At 36.2% G+C, this 19203-nt stretch overlaps 1 protein-coding gene across 5 annotated transcripts in view; it reads left to right on the top strand.

Moving 5' to 3' along the window:
- Positions 1–19203, top strand: part of PTBP2 (polypyrimidine tract binding protein 2) — a 93735-nt gene that overhangs the window by 17848 nt on the left and 56684 nt on the right. For all 5 annotated transcript variants that reach the window (XM_033195308.1, XM_033195310.1, XM_033195306.1 and 2 more), the window contains exon 3: positions 12595–12670. In XM_033195308.1, coding sequence (XP_033051199.1) covers positions 12595–12670 — 76 coding nt within the window. The remainder of the gene's footprint in view (positions 1–12594; positions 12671–19203) is intronic.

The raw sequence follows: 19203 nt of genomic DNA, 5'->3' as shown, positions 1-19203 counted from the left end.
CCAAAAGCTGGAGGGCAGTATACCAAAATAGAGTAGTTCTCTTCAGGTTGATGGGATTGGTGTTTTACAATTCTTTATATATTTTGTCTGTATTCCACATTTTAAGTATTTTATGATAAAGTTATTAATATTCATAGTTATTAATATTGCTTAATTGATTAAACACTGACATTTTCTTGTTTCTTTAAAAAACTTTGCATAACTTGATATAAATCTTTTTAATTGCAAAAAAACCCACATAAAATTTACTGTCCTAACCATTTTTAAGTGTACACTTAAATTGTTCAATTATTCTTGTATGTACTTAATAATACTACATTGCGAAACCCATCTCCAGAACTCTTTTCATTTTGGAGAACTGAAACTCTATACTGATTTTAAAACTCCCCCTTTTGTCCTTGCCCTGGTAACCAGCATTCTATTTCCTGTGTCTATGAATTTGACTACTTTAAATACCTCACATAAGTGGAATTATACAATATAGGTTAAGCATCCCTAATCTGAAAATCCAAAGTCTGAATGCTACAAAATGTGAAACATTGTATTGTATTGTACTGTACTGTACTGTACTGTATTGTTTTGTATTTTTTGAGACCCAGTCTTGCTGTGTCGCCCAGGCTAGAATACAGTGGCGCAATCTCGGGGTTTCACCGTAGCCAGGATGGTCTCTTATCTCCTGACCTCGTGGTCCGCCTGCCTCGGCCTTCCAAAGTGCTGGGATTACAGGCGTGAGCCGCCACACCGGAAACTTTTTGAGCACTTACACGTGATGCTCAAAGAAAGTGCTTAGTGGAGCGTTTTGGATTTTAGATTTTCAGATTAGGAATGCTCAGGTTGTGTTTGTCCTTTTGTGACTGGTTTACATTCACTTAACAATGTGCTCAAGGTCCATCTGTGTTGTAGCATGTGACAAGATTTCCTCCGTTTTTAAGGCTACATGGCATTCCATTGTGGTACACAAAAGTTCATTTGAAGCCCATCACTCAGGCTTCCATAACAAAATACCATAGACTGAGTGACTTAGAAAACAGAAATTTATTTTCTCACAGTTCTGGAAACTGGGAAGTCCAAGATCAAGGTACCAGCAAGGCAACTTTCCTTCTGAGGCCACTTCTCTTGAAGCGAGGCCATCATTTTACTTTGTGTGCCTCACATGACCTTTTCTTTGTCAGCACACTTTGGGGGAGTGGGTGCCACAAGCTCTCTGGTGTATCTTCTCATAAAGGCATTAATTGATATGAAGGCCTACTCTCATGATCTCATGAAATCCTCCAGTTAACTCCTAAAGGCCCTATTTCTAAATTTCATCACATTTGGGGTTAGGGCTTCAGCAGTGATTTTCGGGGAAACATAAGCATTCAGTTCATAATACCCTGCATATAGTTGACCCAATACTTCTCCCCTCTAGGTGATTACTAAATTTGATGTTTATCATTCGCATCAATTTCTCATTTACTACGTTTATGTATTTTTATCTTAAGTAATATATGGTTTTGTTTTGCATGTTTAAACTATAGATGTACTATCATGCTGTATGTATTCTGTAATTTGCTCTTTTTGTTCAGTGTTATTTTTGTTTTTTAAGTTTATATATGTATCTCTAATTTTTATTTCCGTATAGTATATGTTATATGAATATATCATCTTGTTGACAAATGAGTTAATATTTGTCGAGATTGATTTGTCAAATATTTTAAATTTTTTTCCATTACAAACTGCTGCTGTAAGCATTCATATGCATATTCTAACGTGTTAATATTAGAGGTTCTCATAGATTGTGTCTGTTTTCAAGTCGATTGAATATTAGCATATTGCTTTCATAGGTGATTATACTAATTATACTGTTAGTGCTGGATGTAGATTCTTGCTTCTATACATTCTTTGAAAATCGGCATTGTTGGACTTTTTAATTTTGCTGATCAAATGTACATGGGAAGGATATCTTGTGGTTTTAATTTGCCTTCCCTGTTAATGCTTTATTTTAATGATATATTTTATTAGTTTATTGGCCATTGATGTTTCTTCTCTGTTAAATGCCTGTTTATAGTTTGTTCATTTTCTTTTTGATTGTAGTTTTATCTTTTTTAAAAATTGATTCCTGCTCGGCATGGTGGCTCATGCCTATAATCCCAACACTTTGGGAGGCCGAGGCAGGTGGATCATTTGAGGTCGGGAGTTCTAGACCAGCCTAGCCAACATGGCAAAACCCCGTCTCTACTAAAAATGCAAAAAATTAGCTGGGTGTGGTGGTGGGTATCTGTAATCCCAATTACTTGGGAGGCTGAGGCAGGAGAATTACTTGAACCCAGGAGGTGGAAGTTGCAGTGAGCCGCCATCCATTGCACTCCAACCTGGGCGACAGAGCAAGACTCTGTCCCCCACCCCCCCAAAAAAATTGGATTCCTCGGAGTTTTTATATACTATGCACACTTAATTGTTTTGTTAGTTTTTTTGTTTTGTTTTCGTTTGAGAGAAGGGGTCTCACTGTGTCACCCAGGCTAGAGTGCAGTGGCACAGTCACAGTCAGTGCAGTCTTGACATCCCAGGCTCTAGCAATCCTCCCACCTTTGTTTCCTGCGTAGCTGGAACTACAGGAATACACCCCTATGCCCAGCTAATTTTTCAATTTTTTTGTGGAGATGGAGTCTCACTGTATTACCCAGGTTGATTGCGAACTCCTGGGCTCAAGCAGTTCTCCCACATTGGCCTCCCAAAATGCTGGGATTACAGGCGTGGGTCACTGTGCCTGGCCTGTTTTGTTAGTTATATGTCCTACAGATAACTCCTTCCTCTCTCTGACCTGTTTTTTTTACACTGATGAATAGAAGTTGTAAATTATAATGTAACATTTATGTTTTTCTTTTAAAAAATATTTAACCTAAGTCCTTACATACAGGCTTGTGTATTTTATTTTGAAAGTTTTAAAATTTTGATTTTCACATTTAGGGCCTTAATCTACCTGGAATGTATTCTTTGTGTAGCATATGGTACAGGTTTAATTATTTTTCCTATATGGATAGCAAGTTTAGTACCTACTTGATTGAATAGTTCAGCTTTTATCCAGTGATCTGCTTTATCAGCCCTTCAGGTTTCCATATATTCACAGAACTGTTTCTGTGCTATGTGTAGTAGCAGTACAACAGTGTCTTAATTACTATGGCATCAGCATTAAGTTTTGGAATCTTGTACAGCGAGTGTCAAAACTTTGGTTTTCAAAATTGTCTTGGTGTTTTCTTCACTGCATTTATTTTAAGATCATTTGGCTAAGTTCTGTGAAGACTTTTTGGGTCTTATTTATACTTGCCTTAAATTTGGTAGTTAATTGGGAGAACATTATAGTTGCATTATCAAAATAAAATGGCAACTTTTTTTAGCTGAAAGGCAGAGAACTATAACATTTCTTTGAAGAATTTTCCACTTTCATCTTTATGGTATTTTCTCTAAGAGACATGCTTCATGCAGAAAATATGTTAAAAGGATTTTAAACAGCTTATATGTAAGGGATGAGGGAACAGGGATACTTGGACTAATATTTCAGTTTTTCTAAAAGTATTGGTTTATTGAGTACGTACCTTGAAAACTGTTTTATTGAGAGCTTCAAATTTCTCAGAATTATGTAGCATTTTTGAATTCTCTCTTTTGTTACTAATATCAAGCACCTATGTTTTCTTCTATTTCTCGTTTTGTCTTGTCATAGAATTTATTTTACTGGTCTTTTCAAAGAACCAACCTTTTTATTTGTTTTCTTTTTTGTTGAGGGCAGTGGAGGGGTTCACTTTAAGTTGATCCTGAACTCCTTTATTTTCTTGTTTGGCAGTTTTTCTTTTTTTTTTTTACTTTTAGAGTTCTCTTTTTATTGTAAACTTAAAGGTTTTAAGCTACATAAAAGTAGAGGGAATGGTATATAATACACTCTTTTTTTTTCTGTTGGATAGTATTTATGCAAATCTCATATCATTTCATTTCATCTGCAGCTATAACAGAATGTGTCTCTAGCAGATATAATTTCTCTTTTAAATGTGACATTGGTACCGTTATAAAGTTTAAAATAATTTACTAATGTCATCTAATCTCCAGTATTCAAAATACTTTTTTTCATTATTTTATTTTTCTTACCTTTTCTCTTTTGTTGTTGTTAAACTGAGTCATCTGTACAATTTCCACTTTCTGGATTCTGCTGATTATACCTCCATGTTGTCATTTCATATATTCCTCATGTAAACAAGTTTACCTGAAATATGGGGGGTTTATCAGACTCTCGTTTAATTTTTATCAAGAGCGTTTTGCAGATGTACTCTATGTAATTTCTGTTGTATCTCACTAAGAGGATCAGAACGTCTTGTTACCTCTTCATGGTGTTAACATTTGTCAGTAGGTTCAAGTGTCAACTTGATGCATCTGTTACAGAGTGCATCATCCTTTTACCTGATAGTTTTTAGTAGCTAATGATTGCATACTTTTATTAGGTATTGCGAAAGTGGTGCTATTCTTTTTTTCTGCGTATATTAGAATTCTTAAGAATTTTATCCATCAACTCTTTGGTCATACGTAAGTACCCTTTTTATAAGGAAAACAGGAGAGATTTTGACTTTTTAAGTTTTCTAATGAGTTGGTACCCTAAAACCTCCAATATAACCAGTATGAGTTCCTTTTTGTTGTTGTTAGTATTGTTGCAAAAGCAAAGAGTTTAATAACATTTATTTGCTAGTGTATTACAGTAATCATTCTTTTTTTAAATTTCTGAGCTGTTAATATTAAATGAAAAGAGAACAGTGCTAAGCAGCTTGTATGGTGTGTGTGTGTATGTGTGTGTGTGTGTATGTATGAATTGTGAAAAACGTGGTGACTCATCAAGCCTGTAATTCCAGCGCTTTGGGAGGCCAAGGTGGGCAGATAACAAGATCAGGAGCTTGAGACCTGCCTGGCCAATGTGGTGAAACCCCGTCTCTACTAAACATACAGAAATTAGCCCTTAGTGGTGGCGCGTGCCTGTAGTCCCAGCTACTTGGGAGGCTGAGGCGGAAAAATCGCTTGAACCCAGGAGATGGAGGTTGCAGTGAGCTGAAATCGTACCACTGCACTCCAGCCTGGGCGACAGACTGAGATTCCATCTCAAAGACAAAACCATGTATATATGTAAGTTTGAGGGAAAAAATTGTATGAAAATTCAGGATAATTAATGAAAGCAAATGAGAACTTTTTTATATATTCTGGTTTTTTTTTTTGAATTTTCTCAGTTAATATTTGAATTTTTTTAATGTAGAAAATGTCAATGGGGTTGTCTGGAGAGAAAGATTATAGTTCATGATTCCTCTTATTGTATATATGCTTGTATTAAAATATGCAATAAATGCTATTTTTAAAAATGTTTTATTACATAGAAAAGAAGACCGGAATACTAGCTCTACACATGTTATGTCTTGATCAGTGAAGATTAGCTAGCAAAACAACCATAACTGAGGGATAGCTTTATTTGTGGGAAGTGTCATTCAGTAGGCCATGTATTAAAAATCATTTGTAAAGTCTTTAAAAGAGCATCTTTTTTGTAGGTGATAATATTGGCTATCTATATAATGTCTTAAGTTCCTTAAATTATCCTTATTCTTATTTTTTGTGTACGTTGTTTATAAAATAATGTGATCATTTTAATCTACCATTTTGATTATGGTTTGATCATTCTTTTACTATTTCCACTTGTTAATAAAGTCTTTGTACTTATTAAATTTTGATGAAAATGATTATTATAACATGCCTGGTTTTACTTAAGTGCCTTATTTAAACTTTCTGATTGTAATTCTTTCTTAGTCAGGTTTCTTATTGTCGTGGTTTACATCTGTTTTCAGGTGTAATTGTCCTCTCACAAATGTATCCCATTTTGGGTGATAAAATACCTGATCACCTTATCCTTAATAGTTTTCTCCCTAGAATCTTTTTTGTTAAATTAATCAAAGTTTATTTGTGAGAATGTTATGAAATATACGAAAACAAACATCATGAACCTGCCACTCAAATAAAAAACTTAAGTGTTACCAATACTGTTGTATATTCTGTATGCAGCAATATTGCTTTTTTTCTTTTTTTTTTTTTTTTGAGAAAGAGTCTAGTTCTGTCACCCAGGCTGGAGTGCAGTGACGCTATCTCAGCTCATTGCAAGCTCCGCCTCCCTGGTTCACACCGTTCTCCTGCCTCAGCCTCCTGCGTAGTTGGGACTACAGGCACCCACCGCCACACCCACCTAACTTTTTGTATATTTAGTAGAGGCGGGGTTTCAGCGTGTTAGCCAGAATGGTCTTGATCTCTTGACCTCGTTATACGCCCGCGTCGGCTTCCCAAAGTGCTGGGATTACAGGCGTGAGCCGCTGCGCCCAGCCCAATATTGCTTTTTAATCCCCCTTCTTACCCTGTCATGGGTAGGTGGCTGCCACAACTTTTGCCTTATTTTTTCAATATGGATTTTTCATATAAATGACAAAAATATATTTTGGTTTTTTTTAGTTTATGGAAATGGTATGCCCATATAATGTTTTCCATGTCTTGTGTTTTAATTCAATAATTATTCTAATACATAGCTGTGTTTTTTGGGTAGTTTTATAATAATCATTGCTGTGGTATACTCTTTTGTGAAAATACCCATTTTATCTCTTTTATTGGACATTTGGGTTGATGGACATTTGAATATTTAAAGATTTTGACTTACGCCAGGCATGGTGGCTCACACCTGTAATCACAGCACTTTGGGAGGCCAGGGCAGGTGGATCACAAGATCAGGAGTTCGAGACCAGCATGGCCAACATAGTGAAACCCCGTCTCTACTAAAAATACAAAAATTAGCCAGGTGTGGTGGTGTGCACCTGTAGTCCCAGCTACTCAGGAGACTAAGGCAGGAGAATCACTTGAACCTGGGAGGCAGAGGTTGCAGTGAGCTGAGACTGTGCCATTGCACTCCAGCCTGGGTGACAGACCGAGACTCCATCTCAAAAAAACAAAAAGATTTTGACTTTAAGAACAATACTGCTGTGAACTTTTTTGTACTTGTTTCCTGGTACATTTATGCAAGTGTTTTTGAGAGTGTATATTTAAAGGTATAGCTACATATTGCTAGTGTGTAAAATAAACTTTACAAGATAGTACTAGATTATTTTCCAGTGTATTGTTCCTATTTATGTTCTCACCAGTAGCGCGTAGGAGTTCTTGCTGTTTCAGATCCCCACCAGCGCTTGGCTAAGTAATTTCTTAATTTTTACCAATTTGGTGTGTAGTATTTTCTTTGGTCTTTCTTTGTCTTTCCCTGATTATTAATGAGGTCTTACGTCTTTTTTTCCCCCCACATTTATGGCCATGGATGTTTCTCTTCTGTGAAATTCTGTGAAATGCCTATTTGTGTTTTTTGCTTGATGAAAATATGAGTTCATTATTTAACTGATTTTGTAATTTTAAAAAATTGCTGGAGGCAGTGGCTTGCTCAGCTATTTGGGAGGCTGAGGGAGGAGGATTGCTTGTGGGCCCAGGAGTTTGAGGCTGCAGTTAGCTATGATTGTTCCATTGCACTCTAGCTTGGTGACAGAGCAAGACCTTGTCTGGGGGGGGAAAAAAGGTGTGTCTTTTACGGTTACTGATTGTCTTTTGGTTATTTGTGTTGCTGGCGTCTTTTCCCAGTTTGTAGCTTGCCTTGTCACTTCTTTATGCTGTCTTGTCTTGACTCATTCTTTCTCTCTCTCTCTCTTTCTTTCTTTTTCTCTCTGTCTCTCTCTCTCTCTTTCTTTCTTTCTTTTAAATAATTTCAACTTTACTTTAGATTCAGGGTTACATGTGCAGGTTTGTTACAGGGGTATATGGCATGAAGCTGAAGTTTGCAATACAAATGATCCTGTCAGCCAGATAGTGAGCTCAGTACCCAGCAGTTAGATTTACAGTCCTTTCTCCCTTCCCCTGCCACTAGTTCCCAGGGCTTATTGTTGCAGATTAATACAAATTCTTAATGCACAGAGTTTTAATGTGACCACAGATTCCCTTTGCATCTTAGATAAAAATCATTTATATGATCCCATTCTTTACACATTCCAAATTTTCCTTTGCTCTTCTGGACGTCTTCCATGTTGATTGTTGGAAGTCTTGAAGGCAATCCCTAGTAACAGTTTTTAGCTCCTCAACTGTTGCTGTGATACGGTTTCTTATAAAGAGATTTTGAGGTAGAATTTATCAGTATGTTCTTTCATGTTCAGTTTTCTTGTGTCTTAATTTAAAAATCCTTACATACTAAGAGTTCATAAAGGTATTTTCTTCTGAAATTTTTTAAAAATTTGCTTTTTATGTTTATAAGAAAATTATTTTTGTGTATTGTATTTGGTAGGGATCTGGTTTCATTTTTTGCCCTTATTAAGATAGTCAATTAAATTGAAATCTCTGTAGTGACTTTTTCATATTACAGGTGTATATATCGAAAGGTCAAGGCTGAAAAAACTGTCATAACAAAATGCAGAACATAGTGGCATAAATAGACTACTAGAAGATTTTTTTTTGTTTCTTTTTCTGTCATAGCAAAAGTCCTGCTGGTATAAGAAAGTGGTATGAGTCTGCTCCGTAAGGTTATTCACTGGGCCAAGTTTCTTTCATATTGTTGCTTCACTAATCCCTAGGCTTTTGTTCTTGGCTGCGTGGTCTGTTGATACGTGATTGTGCTCGCCTTGTTTTTAAAAAATGTTTTCCTTGTAGTTTTCTATTTCGTTGTCTTTTTTTAAAAAAAAGTTAGCTTTTGATTTTACAGATCCTCTTCATTGTACCATTGTCTTCTCTATTTTTATTTGTTGCGTGAGTCAGGGCTTTTGCAAGCCTTTAATAGATAGGTGGTATTCAGTCCACTTCTTCATCATCTTTGTGACACCTCTGTTTAAGGAGACCAGGATTATTCACCTAGGTACGTACCTTTCTTCCTCTCTGAGAATCTGTTTTTCCTCAGAAACTTATTATTTGTGTCCTTGCCCTGTGTCTTTCTGTCATGGTTCCCTAGGCTGACATCTCCAGAGGAGAAAATGTTTGGTTAGCTCTCAGTCCCAAACCATAGCAGAGCCCAGAGACTGCTGTCACCCTCAGCCTTCAGTCCTTGGTTGCCTTCTTGGCAGACCTGGCAGCTCTTCCACCTGGAAGTGATACATGGTATTAATAGTTGGACTGGACTATTATGATAAACAGAGTATCTAATAACCATGAGAAGAAAAAACAAGAAATTTGTAACATTGAAATGAGTGAAATGGCCTTTAATCTGTACTTACTTTTGCATTTTTTTTTTTTTTTAGTCATTTCTTTCTCTGACGTGTAGAGTGTATCTTCCTATTTTTGCATTTTCTTATTTCTGTGGGATGTTAGTTTCTCTTGATATGGTCGTTGATATTACACAGGATGAAAAGTTTCTGTGGTCAGATTTAATAAGAGACATCAATGCTAGTCTTAACATTTAATTTCTTTTAGTTGAATCTAAAATTGACATCATTCTTACATGAATTAAAAAATTTAAAGAGCACATATTCTTTCGTAGGTATTTTGATTCTAAGTACCACTAATTTGATTTGTTTCAGCAGTCATTAATGTGGGGCAGTCATCAGTCACTACCCGTTGATCATTTATTTCATATACATTCTAAGTTAAATGATCAGACTGAAATAATTCAGGTGAAATTATTCTATCAGTTAATGTAGTAATGTTAACATTTATCAGTAGTGCTGAATCACTTCTTTTGGGCATAACAGTGGTAAGCTTTTTTGCTTATTGGCAAAGACAGGCATAATTGCTTTTTCAAATAAAAATGTAATTTGTAAAAATACTCCAGTAGTTTTTGTAAAATCTCAAAATTCCAAATAATTTGACATTATTCTCAGTAATGAAGGCTGTTAAATCTGCTCTCTTAACAGCAGGTATGAAACCATTTGAGGAAGAAAAAAGGTCATAAATACAAACTTAAAATGGAAAGACTTTTCCATGCAAAAAGATGCATTGCAGGAAGCAGGAAGAGTATCCTTCATAGCACACCATAAATCAGTGTTAGAGGCTTTCTTTTGTACTTGAATAGGCCCAAGATTCCCCACCTGTCATCTTCCAGAATTACCTGTGATCCACTGTGATCACAAGTTTTACAGTGGTATACTGTAGGTGCATGGAAGGATTTGAATTCACAGATAGTCAAACATCTAAAGAATAAGCTGATGATAATACATTTGAAAAGAGGTCAGGTATATTTTCGAAAACTAGGAGAGTTAAAGTATTTTTGTGAACTAAGGAACAAATAAGGCATTCACATTAGTTTAATTGGTTAGGAATTTTGTTCAGGTTAGTAAAACGTTAAGGATCGCTTCAGTTTTGTTTTTGTTTGTTTTTTACTTTTAGAATATCTAATCTGGACTTCTGTGGATTTATGGAAGGGCTGGCTTTATCTCTCTATCCTGTGGTGGCGGGCCAACCTTGATTTTGTATACGGAGTAACTTGACCTTCAGTTTTTTTGGTCTAAGAACAAAGGCCAAAAAACATGTAACTGTTAATAATAACGTTAATTCACTTACTGAGTCAGTAAATATGTGGGAACGTTGTACTTGGTTGACACTTGGGAATATTATAGTGAACACTACTGATATGGACCAGGCACTTTACCTGGTAATCACTGTTCATGTATTATCACATTTAATCCTAAGGGCTGTGATGTGGATGTTATCCCTATTTTACAAATGAAGAACTTCAGGCTTAGAATGATTAAGTACTGTTAACCTAACTGGTAAGTGGAAGTTGAGCTTCAGAGCACCCTTTCTTAATACCATATTTTCTACTTGTCATGAAAACTTGAAGAAAGCTAGGAAACATTTTCTATTGTTGATAATGAGCCAATAATGTGTATCAGTGGCTCTTAAACTTTTGCATGCATGAGAAACACTTGAGGATTTTTTTTAAAACCTGGCTTTTTGGACCCCACCCTCAGAGTTTCTTATTCAGTAGGTCTGGGATTGGACCTGAGAACATGTATTATCAGTAAGTTTCCAGGTCTAATCTTAGGATTAGGTACCACACTTTGAGAATCGCTAGAGTATTCAATTAGATCTTAGGGACTACACTGTGAGAATCACTAATGTATACAATTCTGCTCATCATGTTCTTATAAAACTATGCCATGCCAATCTTCCATATCTAGGTTAGAAATTGGTTAAGAAATTAAGCCTGGTGGCCGGGCGCGGTGGCTCAAGCCTGTAATCCCAGCACTTTGGGAGGCCGAGGCGGGCGGATCACGAGGTCAGGAGATCGAGACCATCCTGGCTAACACGGTGAAACCCTGTCTCTACTAAAAAATACAAAAAACTAGCCGGGCGAGGTAGTGGGCGCCTGTAGTCCCAGCTTCTCGGGAGGCTGAGGCAGGAGAATGGCGTAAACCCGGGAGGCGGAGCTTGCAGTGAGCTGAGATCCGGCCACTGCACTCCAGCCCGGGCGACAGAGCGAGACTCCGTCTCAAAAAAAAAAAAAAAAAAAAAAAAATTAGGCCTGGTGTAAATACAGTATCAATGTGACTTGAAACTGGTTATATATATATATTTTTTTCTCTGCGCATTTGATGCCAATAAGTAGAAAGCTCTTAAAATATTTAAAGGAGATGACCTATGGGTATCTGTTTACTGTTCTCATATTTGTTGTAATACAGTGTATTCATTATGAGTTTAAATACAAATTAGCATAAAGCTTATGGTGAATTTGGATTTTTTGGACTTTGTGAAATGCTTTGATAATTCATTATCTCCTTTGCACATTTTTTTCATTTTGATGGTTTTATATTAACTTTGTACTGATTGGTTGTTTAAATCAGCCAGTATTGATTTAACCTATTTTAAATACTAATATCCACGTATGTAAATATACATAGCCGAGGCAAAACAGTTGATTTTAGTTAGTTTAAATATTAGTCCATTCATATTTTTGTAAATACATAACATTTTCAAAATAGCTAAAATGTCACTGGCTGGTTTGAACAACTGTGCAGTTCCCAAACAGATGAATGTATAACCTTTTCTCTAAAGAATTTTAAGACATGACCTTATTTTTTTGCAGAAAGAAATCTCTCGTTCCAGAGATTTTGCTTTTGCTTTCAGTGTTCTAGCCACTGAAGTATATACCTGCTTAATTTTAATAATGATGATGATACTGATATCTAACTCACCAGAATGAAGTTCTAATTTTATAAAGACCTGAATTATCTGGATGAATAAAGGACCGTTGGGATGGAGGATGTAGAGAATGTTTCTGAGAAAGTCTAGCTGATGTGGCTTTGGTTTGTTTGTAAACAATTTGAGATAGTTTCCAAAGCTTTTGCTTATAGAATCTCATCACTTTTTCTATTTATTGTCTTTTGGACTTAAAGAGGGGAAGGGGAACATTGTTGCCTTTGTGAGAATGAGAGAGGGATAGATGGAAGAGTAGAGGGATGAAGTTAATTTTTTATTATAGGGCTTAACATTTTTCACTATTCCCAATAGTGTAACATTTGACATTTGTTTAAGTGAAAGACTTTTAGATTAATATTTTTAAATTTAAAGATATCTTATGCTAACTTGTTTTTGTTTTTATAGAGAGGATCTGACGAACTGCTCTCAGGCAGTGTTCTCAGTAGTCCAAACTCTAATATGAGCAGCATGGTAGTTACAGGTAAGTGTTACTCTCTTAGCAGTCTGTCATTTACCATTTTAGGGGGCAGAATGTTAAAACTCAAATTTAACTCCATTATACCAGGAAAGCCTTTCTTTTTTCTTTTTTTTTTTTTTTAAGCCTTTCTTTTTAAATGCTGTGTTGAAACATTTTAGACTAAATTTTACTAGAGTATATATGAGCTGAGTGAAAACAAACAAACAAACAAAAAAAACACCTGAAGTTGGTGACTCTTAAGTTTGATTGCTTTTCATTTTTGAACCACAAATGTAATTCTTTCTCACATTATAGTCCTCTCATGTGCCCCTCTGGTATTTTTATTTTGTTTTTATTTTTTGTGTTTGTGTGTCATATAATATTTTTACTTTAAGTATTTATGCCACAACCCTAAAACCCACATTGTAAGTAAAAACCAAAGAATTCAGCTACGTAGTTGCAATGGTTTTAACTAATTTTTTGCTGAAACAGTATTTTAATTCTTTGAGTTGATCCTTTTATGTTGTCTACCTGCATATTTAAGATGATTTGTTTTAATCTTCAAAGTTAGAATTTAAAAAAGTTTATATATCTGAAATAATGTTGGTTGTTTGTAGGATCTGTTAGTAAACCAATATAGACCAAATTTTAGACCTTAGTTTTATGGCTGTTGGGCCAAATTTTTTTTTTTTTTTTTTTGTATTTTGTTTTGTTTTGCTTGAATTGACGTGTTCTCATCTGAATGGGCCAAATTTTGAATTTGATGATTATTATTATCAAATGAATTTACCTCACAGCTCAACATTTTACATTATTTACCTGAAACTAAAGTTCCTTTTTCCGTATTTTAACTTTGAATTATTTGCTTGAGGAACAAATTATATTTGGCAATAAAAGGATCATAAAAGACTGGAAGACATTTTGATTTCACTTAGGTAACTGTGCTTATGTATACATACATCTTGACACACACAAACACAAAACACACATCTCTGACAATTCAGTTAACTAAAAATTTTAAGGACTTAACAGATAATAGTCACGATGTGAAGATAAATTTATCAGCAGGTCATTATCTTTGATTTTGCTATGTAATGATTACAAAGCAAAATCACTGGGCCATGGTTTTGATAGTCAAAGTACCATGTACACATAGTTGAACAAATAGGCTTAAGTGTGTAACTTGTCGGTTTCTCTTTTTGTTTTTACAATGCATACTGTGATTGATAATGGGAAATTAATTAAGAATTAATTTCCAAATTAATATTTACGGCTAATGACAGAGTAACTAGTAGCAGCCTTGACCCACCTTTTCAGTCTCCCCCCAAAACCAAAAACTATGTAACTGAATAAAATACGTGGAACAACTGTTGTTTGGAAGTGATGAGCAGACGGTATAAGATCATCCTTGAGAGAAGGGTAGCGTGTGGGGTAAGTATCATGAACACTCTGGCTTTCTGCCTTGGACCGTTTTACTGCTGTAAACCACAGAGAAGTGGAGAGCTCAGTTCAGTATACAGGTCTCACTGAGCTGAAGAGACTAAGAGTGGGTGTCAGAACTGCTCAGTCATTTGGAATTTATGGGGAAGTCCTGGAGAAAAGAGAGCTGTCTAGGGGTTTAGGAGTAGAACAGGGGGCAGAATTTAGTATGGTCATTCACTTCATTCAGAGTTTTGGATAATGACTGGGTTACATGTGTGCAGGTTAAGACTTTGCCAGGTCTATCAGAAATTGTCTGCTCTGGGGCTAAACAGTGATTCCATAGGTTGCATAGTACTCTGAAACATTGGAGTTCTGAGAAGTCAGAATGCAGACATCTTGCAGGGTACTTCAAACACTCCTTTTAGACTACAGAAAGCTTGGACCTGAATAGAAAGGATCACACCCCATAGGAAGTGCCATCTATAAGACTGAGATAAAAACAAAAAACCGAACTCAATAGGAAGTGAAGGATTCACCAGTTAATCTAACCAGTAACTGATGATGGATTAACCAATAATTTAGTTGCCTTTCAAAACAAAACAACACCCCCAAGAAAGACAACATGATATAGTTTTCCTGCTACTATCTTCCATAATATCTACCATACCATCAGAAATTACAAGTGATGTGAAGAAGCAGGAAAGTAACCCATGAAATATAGAGACACATTGAATAGGAACAGATTCCAAAATGACCTAGAGTTAGAATTAGCAGACAAAGATAAGTATTTTAAGTTGTAAAGGAAAAGATTGAAATAATGAATGATGGAGGAGTGTTTAAGAGATAAAAAACTATAAAGAAAGCATGTAGAAATATTCTAATTGAAAAATATAGTATTTGAAATAGTTGGGACTATTAGCAGATTGGAGACGAGAAGAAATGTTAGTGAACTTGAATACACATGAATACAATGATTAAATCTGTCAGAGAGGAGAAAGTATACCTAATGGACAGTGAAGCAGTCTGACATATAGTTTGAGTTTTAGTGTGAGAATGTGAAGGGAAAAAACATATATCTGTTTGAGGTAGTAATGACTGAGAACTTACAAAATTTGAATAAAATATATCAGCTTACATTCCTAAGAAGCTCAGGTAAATTCCTCATGTAGGCTAAATAAAAAGAATTCAAATATTCACTTTCAAAATACTGAAAACTAGAAATGAAGAGCAAATCTAAACAGCCAGGAAAAAGACATCTAACAGGAGACCAATACCTTGTATTAAAGAGAAAAAAAAAAAGAGAATTTCTTTAGACTGAATGGAATGACATTAGATAACTTGGCTCTGCAGGAGATAAAGAGGAGTACTGGGAGTAGTTAATATGTGTATAAATTTTAAAAAGGCTCTTTCTTTTCCTCTCAATTTCTTTGAAAGACTTTATGTAAACAACAACTTTGTATTACGGAGTTTATTATGTAAATGGATTTTATATGACAGCAGTTAGTACTAAGTGAAGATAAATGGAATTTTTCAGTGGTAAGATTCTTATATTTTACCTGAAGTGATGCAGTGTTAACTCTACTATGAAAAGATTCTGTTTAGGTTGCATATCAAAATTCTAAGTATAATCTCATTTAAAAAGATATAAAGAAGTATAGCTAAAAGCCAATAGAGGAAAAATTGGAGCATTGACGACTACCTGTTTTCAAGAATTACTGCAAAGCTGCAGTAATTAAAAATAGCATCATAATGACATAAAGATAAATAGGTCAGTGAGACAGAGCAGAGAGTTCAGAAATTAACTCACACAATTATGGATAATTGATTTTTGACAGAGGTGCAAAGTCAATTCAGTGGAAAAAAGAGTAGACTTCAACAAAGGGTACTATAGCAGTTGGATCTATCCATCTGCAAAAAAATGATCTTGGATATGTATCTCATACTACATGTGAAAATTAACTCCAAATGGATCATGACCTAAATGTAGAACCAAAAATTATAAAACCTCTAGAAAACAACACAGAAAATCTTTGTGACTTTGGATTAAGCAGAAATGTATTTGATATAACTCTAAAAGTACAATCTGTTAAAAAATGGAATTTGACATCAGAATTAAAATTTTGTGCCCTTCAAAAGAAACTGTTAGGGAATGAAAAGACAAGCCGTAGACTGGAAGAACATCATAACGAAGCATATAGCTGATAAAGGACTTCTATCCAAAATATTAAAAGATTCAGTATATGTAAACTCAGCAGTCAGGCAACAGACTACTCAATGAATTGGCCAAAATATTTGAACAGGTAGTATTGCACGAGAGATATACAGATGGTAAGTAAGCACATGAAAAAGCTGATCAGCATCATTAGTTATTAGGGAAATGAAAATTAAAACTACAGTGAAATAACATTACAAACCTATTAATAGTGACTAAGATTAAAAAGAGTGCCATCTTGGAAAGCATGATTTGGGAAGAATGAGGAAGAATCATAATATTCACAATACTGCTGATGGGAATGTAAAATCATAGAACTACTTTGGAAAACAATTTGGTAGTTTCTCCATGATCCAGATTATTTGTCTCCTAAGTATTTACCCAAGAGAAGTGAAGGCACTGTTAATGTTCATATCCATCTTATTTGTAATCACCAAAATGTGAAACAAACATTCATCAACAGATGAACTAATAAGTAGATTCCTGTTTTAGCATCATATGCTTTTCTATACAGTGGAATATAAAAACAGCCATATAGAATGAGCTATTGATACACACAACAGCAGGAATGAATCTCCAAACAGTTATGTTGTGTAAAAGATGAGAGAAAAGAAGAGTACATCCTGTATGATTCCATTTATATAAAACTCTGGGTAATGTAAACTAATCTAAAGCAAATTCGTGGTTCCTAGGAGTTTAAGAGAGGGAAAGGACAGGCTGGAGGGGTGGCAGAGGGACACAAGAAAACTCAGGGGTGATGGACATATAAATTTTTGTGATGGTGGTTTTATGGATGTATATGTATGTCAAAACTTGTCAAATTTTATTTATTTTATTTTTTTATTTTTGACACGGAGTCTCGCTCTGTGGCCCAGGCTGGAGTGCAGTGGCCGGATCTCAGCTCACTACAAGCTCCGCCTCCCGGGTGTACGCCATTCTCCTGCCTCAGCCTCCCGAGTAGCTGGGACTACAGGCGCCCACCACCTCGCCCGGCTAGTTTTTTTGTATTTTTTTAGTAGAGACGGGGTTTCACCGTGTTAGCCAGGATGGTCTCGATCTCCTGACCTCGTGATCCGCCCGCCTCGGCCTCCCAAAGTGCTGGGATTACAGGCTTGAGCCACCGCGCCCGGCCTAAAACTTGTCAAATTTTATTTATTTTATTTTTTTATTTTTGACACGGAGTCTCGCTCTGTGGCCCAGGCTGGAGTGCAGTGGCCGGATCTCAGCTCACTACAAGCTCCGCCTCCCGGGTGTACGCCATTCTCCTGCCTCAGCCTCCCGAGTAGCTGGGACTACAGGCGCCCACCACCTCGCCCGGCTAGTTTTTTTGTATTTTTTTAGTAGAGACGGGGTTTCACCGTGTTAGCCAGGATGGTCTCGATCTCCTGACCTCGTGATCCGCCCGCCTCGGCCTCCCAAAGTGCTGGGATTACAGGCTTGAGCCACCGCGCCCGGCCTAAAACTTGTCAAATTTTATAATTTAAATACATGTACACATACTAGAATGGCCGAACTTTAGAACATTGATAACACCAAATGCTGGCAAGGATGTGGAGCAGCAGGAACTCTCACTTACTGCTTGGTGGAACGCAGAGTGGTACAGCCACTTTGGAAGACAATTTGGCAGTTTCTTAGAAAACGATATGACCGGGCACAGTGACTCATGCCAGTGATCCCACACTTTGGGAAGCCGAGGCAGGCGGATCACCTGAGGTCGGGAGTTCAAAACTAGCCTGGCCAACATGGAGAAACCCCGTCTCTACTAAAACATACAAAATTAGCCAGGCGTGGTGGTGCATGCCTGTAATCCCAGCTACCCAGGAGGCTGAGGCAGGAGAATCGCTTGAACCCAGGAGGTGGAGGTTGTGGTGAGCCAAGATTGCACCATTGCACTCCAACCTGGGCAACGAGAGTGAGACTCCATCTCAAATATACTTTTATTATATGATCCAGCAGTTGTGCTTCCTGGTATTTGCCTAAAGGAGTTGAAAACTTAGTATGCACAGAAAGCAGCACATGGATGTTTATAGCACCTTTCTTTATAATTGCCAGAACTTCATAGCAACCAAGAAATCCTTTAGTAGGTAAATGGCCAAATAAATTGTGGTGTATATCCAAACAGTATAATGTTAATCAGCACTAAATGGAAATGAGCTATCAAGCCATGGAGAACCTTCAGTGCGTATTACTAAGTAAAAGAAGCCAGTTTGAAAATTCTTCATACCATGTGATTCCAACTATATGACATTCTAGAAAAAGCAAAATTATGGAAACAGTAAAAATCAGTGGTTGCTAGGATTTGCGAGTTGAGGGAGGGATGAATTGATGGAGTACAGAGGATTTTAGGGCAATGAAAATATTCTGCATGCTATAATGATAGATACATATCATAAATTTTTCCAAGCCCATAGAATGTAAGACACTTGGAGTGAACCCCGAGGTAACTACAGACTTTGAGTGATTATAATGTGTCAGTGTAGGTTCATCAGTTGTAACAATGTGCCATCTGGTGGGAGATGTTGATAAAGGGGAGGCTCTTTGGGGGCAGGAGGCAGGGAAATCTCTCTGCTTTCCTCTCCATTTTGCTGTGTACCTAAACTTACTCTGAAGAATGTCTTTGAAAATTTATTCATGTGCTTGCATTGCATTTCTTTTGGATATTACTGGTCTAAGTACTCCAATTAAAAGACAAAGATTGTCAGACTTGATTAAAAAGCAAGGCCTAACTACACTGTCTATACGAGGGTCAGGTGGAAATACCAAGATGCAGGTTGAAAGTAAAAAGATGGAAAGCGATATTCCATGCAAACAGTAAGCGTGAGAAAGTTGATATGATTATATTACTAGACAGAAAAATTTAAGACAGGAAGTATTACCAAATATAAAAAAGCATATTTCATAATGCTGAAGGGTCAGTTTATCA

This window comes from Trachypithecus francoisi, unplaced genomic scaffold (genome assembly GCF_009764315.1).
Source record: "Trachypithecus francoisi isolate TF-2019V2 unplaced genomic scaffold, Tfra_2.0 Lachesis_group5, whole genome shotgun sequence".
Taxonomy (NCBI): domain Eukaryota; kingdom Metazoa; phylum Chordata; class Mammalia; order Primates; family Cercopithecidae; genus Trachypithecus; species Trachypithecus francoisi.
Note: the sequence above shows the minus strand (reverse complement) of the source record. Positions and strands in the feature narration are given on the sequence as shown.